The sequence below is a fragment of the Ciconia boyciana genome, chromosome 7 (genome assembly GCF_034638445.1).
Source record: "Ciconia boyciana chromosome 7, ASM3463844v1, whole genome shotgun sequence".
Lineage (NCBI taxonomy): Eukaryota > Metazoa > Chordata > Aves > Ciconiiformes > Ciconiidae > Ciconia > Ciconia boyciana.
The window spans coordinates 67,950,285-67,968,676 of NC_132940.1; the positions used below are offsets into that span (position 1 = coordinate 67,950,285).

The 18,392-nt window shown below is 41.6% G+C and overlaps 1 protein-coding gene across 1 annotated transcript; it reads left to right on the forward strand.

Annotated features, from left to right (window-relative positions):
* The first annotated feature begins 510 nt into the window (after positions 1-510).
* LOC140654279 (transmembrane 4 L6 family member 1-like) lies at positions 511-15,443 on the forward strand. The gene is made up of 7 exons (XM_072867424.1): positions 511-687; positions 2,451-2,540; positions 2,630-2,778; positions 4,179-4,359; positions 12,075-12,217; positions 13,772-13,952; positions 15,188-15,443. Exons 1-7 carry the CDS (start codon positions 511-513, stop codon positions 15,200-15,202), a joined length of 936 nt encoding a protein of 311 aa, XP_072723525.1. The 3' UTR covers positions 15,203-15,443.
* The last annotated feature ends 2,949 nt before the right edge of the window (positions 15,444-18,392 follow it).

Here is an 18,392-nt window from a genome sequence, read left to right on the forward strand (position 1 = left end):
TAGACCTTATTCTATTTATACCCAAAACTGTGACTCAATACTGTTTAAGTCAGCTGAGTCTTTCCCTGGCTTCAGGTTGTTCTGAATCAGTCTATAAACCTGCAAGTCAAAGCTGCTTCTAACGAAGAAAACAAAACTTTTTTCCTTCAGTTCCTAACAGAACTTGTGTTGTGGTTTAAGGCTATTGTTCATGTCTAGTCATGTTCACTGGTGATCATTCCAAGCATCATATATTAGAGTGAAATTACCTAGTGTTCAGTATTTCCTTGATTGCATTTGGTTTGACAACAATTACTGCATTTAAAAAGGGTGGTGGCGTTCTGCCACCCCTGTTGCCTCGCTCCGCAATTGGGAATGGTAGTTATGAAGAGGTGTAAACATCATCCAGGTAGCTAAGTAACCCTGAGTATTTAAGGAGGTGAGAGAAAAGGCCGATCTTCTTTTAGGTGTGGACAGGTATGAGAGAGGTTGGACTGGACTAGTGAAAGAAGGATTTGTAAAGCTGAGGACATGTGTTTTGGAAGGTGTGCTAGATGTATTGGTTATAAGTTGCTCATCCTTGCCTTGCTCAGCATCGTGGCCAACATTTTACTTTATTTTCCCAATGGCGAAACAAGATTTGCTTCAGAGCATCATCTCGGCAAATACGTGGAGTGCCTTCATGGCATTCTAGGTGGAGGCTTTTTGGTAAGTAATGAGGTAGTGGTTTCTTTCAAGTTTATTTTGGAGCTACTTGGTATTACTGTTTCTTTACCAGTTATGTTAACTTATTGATCAAATATCTCGTCAGCAGGAATCTCTGGAGTTGTATCAAAAGAAATTAGCTATATTACCCCATAGATATTATTAGTTACTATTGGTTATCTTATCTGCAACATTATGTCACTTTAGAGCTGAGAAGATCATAGGGACTAGGTAGCGGAATGTAAATGCAAAACTGGAACGAAGCCTCTCAGTGGGTCACGGTTTGAGTAAAGTGTTAAATCTTACATTTTTGTTATATTATTGAACTGTTCTCCTTTTAAATGTCCCTAGATAACTAGCATTTAGTTACAATTCCTTAATTTCTATTATCTGAGATGTTGACAGTTATTTCTCCGCCTTAGCTCTTTATTCAGAGGAATCAAGTGGCAGTTATCAAAGCTTTGCATTCGAGTGACAGCAAAGGATGAAGAATTGAGTGTGTTCATTGTAGGACATCGTTAATCTGAAGCTATTATTTTCTACCTTTTCAATCTTGTGGACCACATTGTAGCATATTTAACTTCCCCGACTCCAGGCTTCCTTTTTCATTTGCTTTTAAAAGTACTCTTAGAAATAGGCTACAGATCTCAAGGTGTCTGCAAATAACAGGTTGAAAACTATTGCGTGATAAGGTCCTCTGTCTTGTGAGAGGTGCTTACAGCTGTGTTACAGCCCTTTGGCACCTAGACTGGGATTTGCAAAGACTGGGCTTTACGCACAGGATAATACAAGTGAAATCAATGGAACTGTTCCTGTAGCACACTTGTACAACCTATTCTGGACCTGCAGCACTGGGGCTCAGCAACAGGTTTGAGTTAGGGGCTGACAAGTATGTCACTGTTCAGCTGGATAGCTTTTATTTTAGCGTCTTGTTAAGTAAATCCATGTGGCTTGCAGATAACACTTTGCTCTTTCTTTATGGTTTTCCAAGGTACTCCTGGGTGTAGAGTCTTTATAAGTGCAAACTGTTATTAAGTCCCGTTAGTGCTGGTGGGCAGGATACTCTATTTAATCAACTCTGCTCCTTCTGGATTTTATGCTAAAAGCTCTACAGTATGGATGATTTCTGTTTCTCACAGATAGCTTCTGCTTTGTTACTTTGCGTTTCTGTCACTGGAAACTGGTTGTGAAAACCCAGAAGAAGCTAGATGTCTGTAATGAGATGTTTGCCTGACTTGGGCAAAATATTCCTACACTTTCTACGCTAGTCAGACTGGTTTGTCACATGGGCAGTGATGACTACTCTTCAGTAACTAATGTGTTGGTAGTGGGGTTTTTTTTAACAAAATAATTATGAGAGACTTATCATGTAGTCCTCATTTGGCAGAAAGTGAAGGCATTTTTTTGCAAAGCATTTTATTTGCAGGATACAGCCTTTAATGTGAACAAAAACTTGTAAAGTTGAAGTACTTTCAATTGCAGCAATATCACAGCAGGCTCTTTGGTGACAGGCTTTTTATGCACTTAAGTGTTGTGTATACACAAAGTGGAAATAGAAATGTACCTATCCTGGTGTTGGCGCTACTGATATCAGTAGTGAGATGCCTACTGTGTTAAACTGTAGTAAAACTGAATAATCTGTACAAGGCTGCCCCCCCCTCCCCTGCCAAGAAGCTATATAAATGAATGCAATGCAAGGACTGTGTTTTATCTGCCCTGTCTGTGCAACAAAATAGAACAGTGTGGTTTGTTTGCTCCGTACGTAGGTACTCATTCCAGCTGCAGTATTCATTGGGCTTCACAATGATGACTGCTGTGGGTGCTTTGGCCACGAGGACTGTGGGAAAAGCTGTGCGGTAAGTGAGCCTTTACGCTCCAGTCGCAGATAATCCCAAAGACAAGGCGATGGCTGCGTTGAAAGTTCATGTCTATGTTTGCTCTGCAGATGCTGTCCTCAGCTCTGGCAGCCTTTGTTGGGATCCTTGGTTCTGGATACTGTATAATCATTTCAGCACTGGGCTTGTCTCATGGACCATATTGTTTTACTCGCCTAGAAAGAAACTGGATATATCCTTTCACCGAATCCTCTGGAGGGTAAGTTGTCTGTTCATGTGTACATGGGGGAAGATATAACATCCTCATGGTCTTTGTTCCAGTACCTTTCAGCAATCCAGTAACCATATAGCAAGATCCATTAATAAGTTTATGCTTCTCACTCACTAAGAACTAAACAGATGGCATCAGTTACCCACACTGCTATAGCTTAAAACCAAAGCAATATAAATCCTCTGTCCTACAAGACAGGATCTGAACATATAACATGTATATATGTAATAATATCTATATACCACATACGGTTCATGTCCATGAACATCTCTCACAAAGTATAAAGTTTTAGGACTTCGAGGGATTTACAAACTATGAATAGCGGTTGTTATGAAACTTGTCTTATCATTTGTGTAAGAATTTGTTTTGTGAGGCTTTCTTCTGAAGTTGCTTTGCATCAGTGTAAACTGGCATAATACCTTCATTAGCAACAACGGCGTAGAACCTTTGTAAATGAAACTAGAAAAGGCTTACAGGAATCTTTGTCCACTGCAGGGCGGGGAGGGCCAGAAACCCTTAATTATCCCTAATTAGGGTTCTCCAGCAAACCAAGCCTACGTAGCTGAGTTTTGTGCTATTCCCCATTAATCCCCCCAAATCCTGGAGGTTGGAAGAGGATTTGGTTTGGATCGTGACATGCTTTTACAGTGTCTGTCTGGTTGGCAACCTTGAGGCTGTGTCTAGTAAGAGTGATGGCTGATGCCAGGCTAGAGACAGTTTGAGGACTGAGCAGCCACACGAAGATCCTTTGCAGCAGAGCGTTTGAATTTTACCTTTCAGCTGCACCTCTCCCAGGAGGGGGCATTCCTCCTCCCCCACCCCCAGCTATGGCTGAATACAGAAGAGCTGAGTTAGGTCCTTGCTGAAGGCTCATCAGCGCTGATGCTCTGAAGGTGTGGGAGAGGAGTAGCAGCTGGAATACTGCAGTACCCCTCTAAGTTTGTTCTGTGTTTGGCTCTTCGAGAGCAGGCATGTGAGGGCCCAACGGCAGCAGCACAAGACAGGAAGTGCCCCATGTGCTTCAGATCAGTAATTGCTGTCTTTAGAGTAAAGGCCCAGTCCTGAAAAGCTCTGTGGTGGTTTTGAGAAATAGCTTTGTTCTTTCAGCTTTCTTGAGCTTGTGTTTTGCTTGAATCAGTAATAGAAGATCATGCCTTTATAGCTTAGATTTTTTTTTAAGAAATTAAGACTTAACAAAAATGTATGGTTGATAGTTCAACACGTTCTTAAACAGAGCAAACTTGCATGGAATAAACCATTGCATTGTCTATTCCCACTTAGAGCGGTTACCCTCAATGCAGTTACAGGCTAGATGTAATCTGGTTCTAGTGTATGGTAAGCATCCCACTCTGTCACAACGTTAATATGCTTTTAATTGCTGTGTACAGGTACTTGTTCGAGTATAACAAGTGGTCTGAATGTCAAGAACCTCAAAACATTGTGCAGTGGAACGTCACCCTCTTTTCCATCCTCCTCATCTTGGGCGTGATAGAGTTCATTCTGTGCTTCATACAGATAATCAATGGCATTCTTGGAGGACTATGTGGGTTGTGCTGCAGTCATGAGGAGGTAAGCCATTTATAGTTATAACCATGCTTCTCAGGTGGCCATGAAACACTGGTGTTACTGATGCTACTGTGGAGTCTTACTCAGCAGCTATGGTTTAGGTATTCTTAAGCAACAATTCAGTGTACAACTTTTTTTTATAGCCTTGTTGTGTTCAGCATTTTCCTGTAGTATTTGATCACATGCTTGCAGCTGATTCCTCAGCTGTCACAGTGAAGTTATACTGCAGAGGAGCTGGAAGGCTTTTTTCCTGCTATGGCACATGTGGTCATCAGCACTATATAGGTGATACAACTGAAATACAAATCTCCTGGTGGTGGCGGTCTTTGCCATAGCCTAAACCATTGTTGCATAGTGTCGTGCAGTTTTGTGGTAGGCTGGTTTTTTGAACTATATCGCTTTAGCCTTGTATTTTGCTCACAGCAACTGGTAGACTACTGAGAATGTGCCATATGCAATGAAAACTACAGCATCCTGGCCTTGCTTAGTAAAAGCAGGATAAGAGAAGGAATTAAATAGCACATAGCTGACAAAACCTGCAGACAGACCTGAAGGGTTTTTTGAAGGTCGGGGGTTTTTTGAGTGAGGAAGGGGAATTTCCTCCAAATTTCTTTAGAGTCTTGTTAAACAGCTTTGAGCATGTTAAAATCAGTATCATAGTGGTGGTGTTGGAATTGCAATGGCTTAAAGTATGAACCAGATATGATTTATCACACACACATTATGGCTAAGAATGTGTTTCACATTTTTAATTGACATAATTCAATGTTGGGCTATTACTGTCTTCTCATGCCTGTCTTCCATGCTGTAACTGCAGTATAAAAGAGCCATGCTATGGTCGTCTAAATGTGGTCAGCTTAATTTTAGCTCTTATAGTTGGACACAATATTAGCATTCTTCCCCTTAATATGTGTTTCTTTCTTTTTGTTCCCCCCACAGACATACGTTTGTTAGAACCTGACAATGTGGTGACGTCGGTGCATGTGTGTGGTGTATTGAGTATTCTGTGGGGTTTTTTTATATTCCATGCATACTAAAATGCACATTGTTGTCAAACTGTGGTGTTGCCATCAATTTAGCTGACTTGGGGCCACCCTTTGTTGTTAGTCATATGCAAGTTTTCCACTAACCTGCCTGTATCTAAAGGCAAAATGTATCCTGAATTTCTTTGGTTTGTTTCACCTTAGTATGAGCAACTGCCTCAACATGTGTTGTTAAAGATGATTTTTTTCCTTTCTATTGACACAACAGCTCTGTACTTCATGCTGCTTTCAGAATAAAGTTGCACTTTCATTCTGATGTTGGAATGAACACAAACCCAATCTAGTCTGGCCTGGATAGAAATGAATACTCAGCTGGAGCAAAGCCAAAGCAGCAGTAAAATGTGGATGATCGAGGCAGACACATGCACTTCACCTTTTCAGGGTTTTTCTGAACTTCTGTATTTCACAAATAAAGATTTGTATTAAAAACACCCAGCAGGTGTCAGTGATTCTTTCCCTGCCCATGCTGAAACACTGCTTTCCTGGCCTTAGAGTAAAGGACAGTGGTGGCATGAGCACACGGATATAAAGCAGCCAGGTTATAACCTACTTTTCCTCTCCAGCAGGCTCTGTCAGAGTGGGAACTGCTTCACTGTTTGGTTTAGATCATTTAGCTGAGGCAGGCAATTGTCCGTCAACAAGGATACGATAGTTGAACGACAGCTCTGTGACAGGCACAACTGTGTACGCGGAGTCCTCGTCCGGGGTCTGGGCTAGCCGTTCTTTGCTGACGCCCGTTCCAAGGACCGGAGGGAGGTTCCCGTGCAGTTGAGCCACAGGGCTGTGTTCCTGCTGCTGCTCTCCCAAGGGGGGCTTGCCCCCTGACTGCTTAGTCAGTCTTGAGGCAAAACAAAATGTGGGTCTGGGTCCTGGTTTCTACCTCACTCAGCAGGCGTAGCCATGTTCAGAAAATACAGTGCAAATTCAGGTCAGCAGTGATAGATTAATCTGAAATATTTGACTTCAGCGGTAAGCAGCCTGGAGGCAGTATTCTAAGATCCCGTGCAAGAACCTCTGAAGTGTGGCTTGTAGCATATTACAGTGAATGTTTTATCACAAGGTAAAGTAAATCTGAATAATACGCTGCCAACAGCATTGCTGGGAAGTGGCGTTTTTCAAGTGAAAAACAAAATGTGACGTGCCATTTGTTTCAGGGAAATGAAGCTGATTACCGTTACTGCTCAGTTTTGGAATCTAGCAGCTAATGTCATCTTTGAAAACAGGCAAATTAGTTTCTGTTTATGGGAGAAAAAGAATTTCCCATGGGTGTCAGTGCATACTTAGTACTATTTGTAACTAGGAGGGTGGTCTTTAAAGGTAGCCTGAAATTTGAGGTGTATCTCGGGCTGTCCTCACAGCCAAGTCTGCCCAGTACAAATACATATCTGAAAAAAAGAAATTAACTGTGAAAAAGAAATTGCACACACACATCCACAGCAACAAAAGAACTCACAGACAGGTAAAGTTTGTGTTCAGAATCTCAAGATATCTGCTTCTTGCAATACCATTTATTCATACAGAAATACATAAAGTAGTTGAGGGCAGTCTTTAATACCGTTTCTGCTTGTTCTGTTTCTCTCTGTCTCGCCCTGCTATGGGAGGGAGGAGAATGTGCACATGCGTATACGCACACAAAATGCCTTGCTGCTGTGCAGTACGGTGTCTCTGTGTGAAGAAGCATTGTTTGAAAAAGGATCTGCAAATTTAAATTGTGTGGAGTGAGAGGAGGAGGAAAAGAGGGTCTCGATGGAATAGGGTATAATTCCCATGGAACTTAGATTTTTGCCTTTATGCTTGCATAATTGTTATTTGTCTTTCTGGTACACACAACTAATTAAAGAACTGAAAATTTTAGACATTCCAATGAGCAGAATGATTAGTCTAGAGTTTAGAATTAAAACTTCAGCTCAGATCCATGTAGCACTAATGCACAGCATTACTACTCACTGTTTATGTTGTCATTTAGAAAACGGACGGTTGAATTCCTTTGTTGCCTGACGCATAAGACGGTGTTTTGGGAGCTTTATCAGTTGCATCATGGAGGAGCAGTTGTTTTAGGTTAAATTCATTTCAGTTAGCAGAGAGGTCACTCATCCAGGGTAAACATGGCTTTTTGGTAATGGGCTCGGCATCAAACTCATGGATATCGACAGCAACAGCAAAGCAGTTCTTGCAACACTTGGTAAGATATTTGAGAAGCTGGTTGCCAGATTTGCGTAATATTTAATATAAAATGGTTGCTTCCTAATCTAGCAGTCTAGTGTGCCAGCAAAAAAAAACCCAACCACCTTGATTTGGTATTTGTAGAGCTCAGTTTAAATACAAAAGAAGTCATGATGCGGACTGCTGTCCTGCAGAGTGAATGCTGTTTCAGGTGTCATTTTCCAAGTAAGTTTCTTCTAATCAGAACAGATTACTATGGGAAGTAGCAGCAAATCTGATTATAAACTAAGCTGCTCACTAGTAATTTTGGCCTTTGCTTTGAGAAAAAAAGATTGCAGCCGATTGCATGATCTCTGAGTTTTGTAATAAAAATATCAGTCCTGGGGATGCGATGTGCCTGCTTTTAATCCAGCCCTTTTCTCTGATCTGTAAGGCGCAGTGTTGATGATATGAGTTCCGTCCATGCCTGTGAGCCTGCAAAGGGAGGTTTGCCCCTAATTTCAGTCAGAGAGAGGCCTGAAAAAAGTGTCTGTAGTGAATAGGGAGTAAAACAGGAAATATGGGAAGATCCTCAGAGTAAAGTCTGAGGACTTCAAAATGAAACCTCCTAGAAAAAGAAGGGGAGAGTCACAGCAGAGTACGGGTAGAAAAATGGTATAATTGCATGAGTACCACCATGCCCATTTCCTTGGGTGATCTCATTCGAAGCAATAGGAAGGAATTAGTTACAACTTGCAACCCAAACAGCTTTTATGAGATCATGAGAGAAATCTCATGTGTGCAGAGCCTAAAACAGCTCGTAAGGAAGCAGAAGGAAGATATGCCATGACACCATTGCTTCTAAAATCAGCCTTCTCACTTTTGATAGAGCCCCAGGTTTTTTTTTGTTCTCTGACTACAACTTTCCTATGAGTAAACCCTAAGCTCATTCTTGAGTTACTTTTCCAGTGACTCACAGGCACATGGAAAGGCGGCTTGGGTCATGCTGTGAGCATTCAGACAGCTCTGGCTCTGTGTTACTGGGATGGATGTTTAGTTGCTTAGGGAATGATGACACATGAAAATGGGGAAGCTGTCTGGCTTTGGCTTTGCACAGTGCAAAACAGCAGGCATTTCAGAAAACAGCCAGACCTTTTGTCCCATACGAGAAGTCACGTGTACTTAGGTCAGATCTGTGGCTGTGCATACTCAGCTGTAAGCACGGAGTAAAACAACTGGAGAAATAGCAGGATTTAATTCATGAAAAAGTTCAGCTGCACAATGCTGGGGAAAAGAGTAATTAACTAAAGTGTGGCAATAAGTCTGCCTGGCAGTTTCTAACCAGTGTTATTTGGGCTTCTGCACGCTCTGCAAAGCAGCTGAGACTCAGCTTGGTGTTTTTGTGAGGCTGCCCCAAGTTAGCAGCAAGTGTTGGTTCGCCCTTAGGGCCGTATCTGCCAAGCTCTGGTATTAATTCTCTGTAGTGTGAGGCAATGTGTGGCCTTCTGCGCAGAGACTGGGCATATTTATCATTTGACAGTCCCCTTCCCCGTGTAAGGTAGAAAACAATTTGAGCTGCAGTAAGGCTGAGCAACCTGCCTCCTGTCACAGAATATCTGCATCGTAATCCATGTTCTCGGGAGGAGTGCGTTTCTAAGCAGTCACTAGGAAATGAGAGTTTTGAAGTTCCTTCCTGAGTCTGACTTCTAGACGTATTTCATTTGGAAGATCACAAAGGAGGATCCTTTAGAAGGGAAACTGCTACTTAAAGACATATACCTAGAAAGGACAATGAGTTTAGACAGCGATATTCATCTACTGTTCTGCTAACTGTTAAGCACCTCTCTATCTCTGGAATCATACCCCAGTCACCTGGTTCCTGAGAACATGAAATGACTGAATCAAACTGAGGAGGTCAAGACACTTTTTGTATTTAAAACCTTGTCATCTTTTGTTACCTTAGAAGAGCAAAACTTCTAAAGTTCTTGAGAGATGGCTTTAGAGACGTGTGGAAGCTGTTTGAGTTGTCTGCTGATACCTCTCGCACTTTGGAGTATTGTTGTTAACATCCTATTATACTTCCCTAACGGGAAAGCTTCACATGCTGCCAGTTACCAGCTTCCCAACTATGTGTGGTATTTTGAAGGGATCTGTTTCTCAGGTGTGATGGTAAGTGTTGTTTCTACGGATTTTTAATTAATTGCATTCTACTGCAAATAATACTGGGTTACTGTGCAGCAATGTAATTGTGCTTTTAAAGAGGATATGAATTACTTTGGCAAAAACACTGCAGGCAGAAAAACTTGATCAAACTGAAAAAAATGTGAATATACTGAATGACATGCTACGTATACTATTTAATTTCATGTAAGTGATTTTGCAGGGTGGTTGGTTTTTTTTCTGTTGGCTTTTTGTTTATGTGTAATTTACACTTGTATTATGGAGGCAGGCACTACGTTGATTTAATGCTCTATGGCGGTAGAGTTAGAGCTCTTTTACCAAAACAAAAGGAAACAAAAACTAAGAAAGCTGTTCAGATGTTTTTAAGAGCTGTACGCAGTCCAGTATTTAGAGGACTGGATACAGTTCACAATGCATCAAGCACCACTGTTGTTGGGCTAAATACAGAAGATTGTCTCACTGTGATTGGCGTAGTAGGATTTTCTCCACCACATTTGTAATGTGCTCGTCTGCAGTAATAAACTCACACAGAGTTGCCCACTGCTCACAGTGTTGGCTGTGTTCATAAAGAACTGTAGCCTCAGGGACAGAAAACAGCTATGTAATAAAAGTGCAGGCACACAATCAGTATTTAAAAGGTCTCATTTGCATAAGTAAGGTCTTTTTATGAAGGTGCTGAACTGGGAGAGTTACTAAAGCATGAGACATTCTTTTGAAATTGTGTATTCTTCTTAAAGCAGAAGAAAAACCTAATCTTTTCTAGCGGAGCAAAAAACTATCAGGCAGAGAATTTGAACAGAAGAGCATAGTTGAAAATTTGGGAAAAAGTTAACTGCAACAGTGACATTCATACTTTGAAGCATTTTTAGCCTTAAGGGCATTACCAATTTATTAAAAATGTATATATTATCCTGTTACAAACAGGGCAGCAGCATGTGAGAGGACAGTGCTGTGATTCAGAAACATTCCCTTTCATGTTTCCCCTTTCAAACCAGCGCCTCTCTGAGTGGCAGTTTGTGGTTCTGGAGTCCAAATCTTATTTGTTGAAATGATTCTAGTATCAGGTTTAAATAATCCAGTAGTCCGAGAAAAACAGTATGGATACTTGACAGAGAAAGCAGATGAAAGTCCAGGTGAATTTAACGAAACGGTTGTCCTACTGACTTTTTCTAGCATAACTGTTGGTAAAGAAGGTGATACCCTGATCCATGTAACTGTGTCAGCAGGAAGCTGTTGAACTGATGTGGTTGTATCAATATCTTGCCTTCATTGGTATAGATTCTTTTACTTGTGAGCTTGGTTTTATTCTTTCATCTTCACTGTATAGCTGTGTCCATGCTAGTAACACTTTGCTGTGATAGGAGACACTGTACTCTTGTCTTTCAAGTACAAGAAACAAGTACAGTGACAGCCTGAGAAAAACAGCCCAGTTCCATGGTGCACCTCGAGTAGTTGTGCTTTCCTACTGAGCAGCTTTAAAATCCCAACAGAGCATAACAGATGCAGTCCCTACCTTCCATAGGCAAAGGAGACTTTGGTGTAGTATCTGCAATCATTTCACCGACCTTATAATGTCCCCTTATAGATCCTTCTGTTGGCAGTAATTCTAATAACACTGGAGTGTAGCGTGTTCTATCGGTGCTGCCAGAGTGAGAGCTGTAACAAAACCTACAGGGTGAGTCTGTGTTCTGGTTTTGTGCATCTCTTTAGCATTTGTTCTGCATGCCTTCCTGCTCCTGTGTTTGCAGCACATCCTTCTGCCCTCTCTGCTGCTCTGTCTCTGCTTCCTTTCACAGAGAAGGATTCTAAGTCGGCTTGAGAGGTCACAGAAAGTGTAGCTCCTTCCTTCTGATGCGTAAGCAGGATGAAAGAAAAATAAACAAAAAAAATCACAAAAAAATCCTTGTAAAATAAGAACGTAGAAGGCCTGAGAGTTTCAATGGTGTGCCCCAACTAAATAGCTTCATCCCCTTGCTTGTATTATTTGGAAGTTATTTTTTCCAGTAATGACTCAATATACACTATCTGGGATGCAAACATGTTTAATGCATGGTTGTGTTCCTCTAGCATTTTGGGAAAGAACTTTTCAAAAATGCACGTTTTTTTAAAAAAAGTCCCCAAACAATATTTAACTGAGAGTTGTGAAACTATCTTAAACTCTGTCTTAATCTTTATTTTGTATGTGCATGCTTACTATTCTTTCCCTGCTATTTTTCTTTCTGAATATTGACAAATGGGACAATCAAATGTGAAATTCAACCCCAAGGCAGTAGAATGACTGTATTTGCTGAATGACTGTATTTGCTGCGGTCACTGTCCCCACACAGTAATATTTTTCTCTCTTTACTTCAGAGTTTCATTTCAATTGTGCTAGCCCTGCTTGGAGTTGCTTTCTCTGGATACAGTTGCATCATTTTTACCTTGGGGTTGATCCAAGGCCCCTTCTGCAACTCATCAAGTGGATGGGATTATATCTTCAAAGACACTGCTGGAGGGTAAGAAACATCAGTGTAATTCTTCTGGAAGAAACTGTTCATCGAAACAATAGTCAGACAAATTCTCTCACCAATTTACACAAAATGGCACTGTCTCTTGAACACAAGACCTATATTGGCGAGTGAGTTTTTTCAACTGCTTGAATGAGCACCAGAATCCTCAAAGAAAGGTATTTGCCTCTTTGTAAGGAAAGATGAAATGTAAGAATCTTTGTACTGATCAGACCTGGAGGTCCATCTAGCGAAGTGTCCTTTATCTGGTGGTGGTCACAATCATATGTGTAGTAAAGAATGTAAGATTAGAGTGAGTGTAGATGATACTTTCTCAGAATATTCTCTCAAATTCCTCAGATTTTTGGTTCAAAGATTATAGATGGCATTTTTATATTTAATAACTCAGTAGATATCTCTTTAACTCCTAAAGCTCAATGAAGTCTGTGGTTTGACCACTGGTAGTTTTTGCATACAGCTGCTGTATCTCACAAAACACCTAAGCAAGGCAGACAAAGCGTTGTCCGTGTCCCAGCCTCCTAGAGGCATGAAAGGTTTGATTCAGATATGTAACCTGAGGCTGCTTTCGCAAGATTTTACATTCTCCCTTGAAAAGATCAAAGTTTTATAAGACTTTAATATTTCAAGTCATATAATGCCAAGCTCTTCCAGCTGCATTTGAATGCACCGAGGATTACATTTGTCAGAGGATCACAAACAAGTTCCTTCAGCATCCAACAGGAATAGTTCCTAAACTGTGGCCTTCTCTGACTTAAGTCAGCTTTATTTTAAAACACTGAAGTGCATCCTGCAATCTCTGCTACGTATGAGCAGCATTACCATCCCATGTGGAAATACAAAACTAGAGTCTGAGTTCAGCGTAAAGGGCCAGATGCTGAATAACGCACTCCAGCCTGGGCTCCAAGCATTTCAGTTACGAGTGTTTAGAAAAAAAGCAACTGACACTGAGCAAGTCAGTCTAACAAAGTTTCTTGCGAATAAGCTCCAGGCTGTAGCATGTGTCACAGTTAAAAGGGCAGAGCTGTGCCTGTCAGTTGTGCACATTACGACCCTCGAGGATGCGACGCATGGCTCTAGAACAACGGGGCATTGCACGCAGTGACGCTTACCTCAGCTCTGCCGTTTAGGCTGCACGCACTGGTTAGAATGATGGTGCTGGGGTGTTCTTGCTTTCTGCACGGTACTGATGTCAGCTGGACTTAACCTAAAGCTGAAATTAAATCGATAAAAGGAAAATTCCCGTTTCAAACTTGGCTTCTGCCATTTGAAAAAAAATGGCAGCGTCTCTCTAACACTTGGGTGTCTAACAGGGAAACTAATGAAGCAGGTGTACTTGAGAAATAAGTCTTTTCACTCAGCTGAGTTTGACAAACCTATGCAGGAGTTATGCTGGTGTAATGAAAGGCTAGAGTCTGTCTCCCAAACTTGAAGCATATAAAGCCCAATATGGTTTTTCTGTATATTATAGGTAAAATATCGTGTATTTAAATTGAACTGCACCCACCACATGCAATTTACTTCACATTGCTGTCTCTCTAACAGGTACCTCACAGATTACCCTGCTTGGTCTCGGTGCACCGAACCTGCCAACATAGTGGAGTGGAACATCATTTTACTCTCTATTCTGATAGCTCTTAGTGGACTGCAGTTGATCATCTGTTTTCTCAAAGTGGCTGCTGAGTTGAAACGGACGCTCTGTGGGACCTATTCTGTTTTTGTCCAGGTAACAAAAGATCTGAGGTAATTTCTTCAGCATCTCCAAGTCAGTTTAGCTTCAGCAGTTTCTTTCAGTTGAGGACCTACCCTTTTGGTTTATCCATTCTCTATGCTACTGCATTTTTATTACCAGAGGATATGTACTGATTAAAAAACTATTATGTTTGATGCATCTACTACTTCCTTGTGGTATACAGGGATTGGTGACTGCTCACTCTGACCTTTAAGGCTAGGATTGAGAACAAAAAAATGTGGCTGGGAATTAAGCACCGATGCTGAGTCCATTACTCCTATGTCAGCAGAGGTCTGTGAGCGCCTGTCTTCTAGCATTCAATTTAAAGTCATTCTTATCAATGTGTGGGTTTCGCAGCAAAGACAAGAAGATGCAAGAGGTAGTATGTAGCAGTTGTGATCTAGGCATCAGCTCTTACTATGTTTCCAGTAGGTTATTGAAACAATAACGGAGAGGGCTCTGCTTTGGGCAGAAGAACTAGTTGGAACCCCAGAGCTCAAGTGACTGATGCTGCTAACCTGCATGCTGGTGTGAAGTGGCGTGGTTTAGGGTGGGATGCAGTTTCCCCAGCTTTGGAGGTAGGGTGAAATTAGACGTGCTTACCCCTCCCTGTCCATCTGCACTGGGATCAAGGAGCCCTCAGGGTTTTTACGTAGCCAACAGTCTCAGTGATGACAGCATGTTTGAGAAAGATTTCTCATTAGGAAAAGCAGCAACCCCCAAAAGCACGCATGCGCACCCGCATGCACGTACGCACAAATATCTGTATGTACACCTGCACGCACACACACGGTAGCGTTAGTTCTGTCACCTAAGTGGGAAACGTTGGAGGGCAGAGCAGGTAGGATGGCAGTGCCTCTGTAGCGCGAAGTCTCCTGACCCGTGCTGGTCAGCCAGGGCAGGGGAGCTGCAGGTGCCACGGAGGGCCTTGGGCAAGCAGGCAAGGAAGCGCTCTGGTAGGAATTTACTGTAACAGCAATCTGCGATAAGGCCGAGGCCTGAGGCAATTTCTCTCAAACCATTCCACTTGCCAGCGAAAGGGCCTCGTCAGCCTGGGACCCAGCCCAGCCTCCAGCGCAGCCGGAAGCCGTGCTGCCAGCTTGTCCTTGGGCGCAGAGCAGGGTGTGTGGGTTTCAGATTGGATGTGGATGTTGAACAGCCGAACAACTTCCCTATTAACTTGAGTTGAAAAAAAGCGAGCAATTACTTCCTTCCTTTTTTATTTGCAGGCTGGGATTCTCTGAAAGGGGCAAGGAAATCTTCACTGCTTCTCCCCCACCCCCCAGAAGAGAGAAACGGCTCCTCCAACATTTACGGTGGTAAATTTGGGTGCTGCAAAGACAAGAGAAACCCTTGTCTTAAATCTTTGTCTCTCAAGACTCTCTGTTTTGGATGAAGTTATTTGAACTGTTTGACATCTACAATTTTCTAGCTGTTTTCTAACATGTCCGATTGTCCCTGGCCGTGACTCTTCAGTTTTTTACCCTCCAGCTTGTTCTGACAATAGGAAGGTTTGAATACTATGGAACTGCTTTTGTATTGAAATCACATTTTTTTAAAATAAACTGCTGTTAAATTGCCTAGAACTGCTTTTGTACTCCCCTCTCTCTGCTCAGAACATAGGAATATCTGTTGTTCTGAAAGGGCCTGATTCAAAGCCCAGTGTGTCGGGAGGGGTTGTTCCTTTGAGAATTAGTGTGCTGGATGAAGCCGCGATGTCTAAATGAATAAATTTTAGTTACAGACAGACCACGATGGTCACGGAAGGCAGCAGCCTACTGCTCATTCTATCTTGGAAATTCTTAACTGCACAAAGCAATTACTGAAAGAAGTCTCTCAAGTCCTCCTGTGGTACGGCTTTTAGAAAGGCATCCAGGCCTGATTGAAAGATTAGATACACAGCTCTGAAGTCAGGTGTGCGAATTAGTACACATTAATAGCTGCACTGGGTTTCTCTTTAATTTATACTGAGAGGCAAACTTCTTTTTTTGATCGAGTATTATGTGACTTGAGGGACTATATGAGGGAACCCTGTGAGCAGCCAGTGCTGGCTTATTAATACTCTTCTAAATTCCCTGACCTTGCTGCAATGAAAGGCTGATGTTCTTGACAATAATAATCAGACAAAAAGAATAATCTGTTTTAAATTAGCAGCTAAAAAGTCTTTTTAATTTCTCAAAGAATTATTATTTCATTCCCAGTGGAAATTCAAGGCTTTACAATAAAGTGGACATATGGCTCATTTGCAGCTGCATGGGCAACAGCTGGCTGTATTCAGCACTCTGGTTTGAGAGAATGAACACCCAGAGGAGAGCGAAATGCGTCCTTCAGACTTGCAGTAATGCAAGTATCCCTACTGCAGCAGAACTAGTGGGATTCAGCTATATCAACATCTAATATTAAACACTGTTAGAACTGTGAACCATACAATAAGGGGCAGCTGTGGGTAAGATATTTAGAAAAAATAGAGTATATCAGTCATTTAATTCTGTTTCAAGACAATATTGGAGATTTTGCCTTAATATTCCTTTATCAGATTGTTTTGAAAAGCTGATTTCTTTCTGCAGATTTGAAGAATGCATCTGAAGTTTTAATTGCTTAGTTTCTATTAAGTTGCAAGAAGTAATAAGGAAATTAATGATGTTTAAGAATGGGGCTAGTCTTTTGGGAGATGGTTCAAGGTGGCATGGATGTTCAGAGATGCATATAAAAAGGCATGATTACAAAATGGGGGCTGTTTGCAACTGCACACTTGTTTTTCCCTAGGCTTAAATATACATCATAGCCTATATCCGCTTAAATGATAATCCCATATTCGTATGGATTTGTGGATATTGTTTGCAGACAGAAGGAAAAGAAAGAAAACTTAACAATCAGCCCGTACTCTTATCAAACATCTTGGACAATCTTGCTGATTTCGTGCCTGTGAACCGTGGAGCTGTTTATTTGAAAATGTTAGAGATACTTGAAAAAAGGTTTTGGTTATTTGGATGAAAAATAGTATGTGTGGGGTAGACATTCAAAGCAGAAAACCCCCAGAACTGCTAAGTATTCCTGAAGGGAATGGCGCCATTTCACTGAGGAAAGCAAATAAACGGTATTCTATTCAGACTGCAGCTCAGCTATGGGGAAATTACAGGCTTATCTTTAGGCAAACAGGGTCTATTGAGATAGATTTTTCTGTGCTGGATGAGAGCAATGAAACGCCTTAAGTTACACCTGGAAACTCTTAACCCTTTATCTTGCTCCTGTATGTGCCCTTTCCACTTTTCAATAACTTCTGTCCCTGATCGTGGAAAGTCTGGAGCTTGGCAGACAGGAGACACAAAGAACAGTATCTAGTTTGACAGCTTTTCCCATAGTAGTATTATTAGTGGCTGTACCTAACCACTGGCAAGGCTTGGCTGTCTTTAATTCATCCCTTTTTTTGTGATTGTGTCTTGTGAATTTACATTTCTGCTCTACCACAGGCTGGTATCTCCTATTTTAGTGGCTTAAATCAAAGAAAGAGATGTGTAATTTAGTTCTTGTTGGACATATTGATTTTGCAACCCTCTTTATCCATAATCCAGATATTGGCATCTCCATTGCCATAGCCAGACTCAACTGTGACTGGATGGCTCAGCTTTTAAATGGGCAGTTTATTAATTTGAAATTGGTGATAAGAATACTAAAGGCTAACAGTGAGTTGCATTTACAAATTTAACAACTTGTTTCACACAGGGCTTTTAGATGTAAGGCAAAGTTAAACTTGATCTAATCAATTTAAGTCCCGATTCAATCCTAAATAAGGTGTCTCTAACAAGAGGTGCTATGAACTGTGCCTGGTAGCAAAACCAACATTCCTGTAAGGAATATTAACTGACGAAATCTAGACATAACTGGTGGCTCTGACGGTGGCGTTGGAGGCAATGGGACCATCTGGCTCTCCAGCTGCAGGATACAGACCTCACGCCGACAGCAGCAGAGGGAAGTGGGCCACAAAGCCCGGACAAAGCTCACACCATGCTGGCATACGAGAAACCCTTTTTTTGAAGAAGTGTTCCTGAACCTGAAGTGCATGTGCTGCCTGCTGAAACCCACACATAAAATACCCTGGGCACACCTGGAAGAAAGCTCCAGATTTGAGTTTATAAACTTCTGTAAGTGAGGAGTTAATGCTGAAATCTAGAAGTAAGAGCTCCAGCATTGTTTGTTCCTCACAGCCAATGCATTTTGCCAGACTATTATGGTGCTGTGTCTGGAACAGAAATGTCATTCTTTTAAAACACTGCAACTGGAAATAGCTGTAGAGACTCGGTTTTGACCACAAATAATTGTGGGCAGAGATTTGCAGTAAAATACTGTGGAGCCCCATCCACCTTTGCATTTTGGGGCATATTATTCCTCATGTAGGTAAAAGTGAGTCTCACTGAAGCACCATTTCCTGATTGC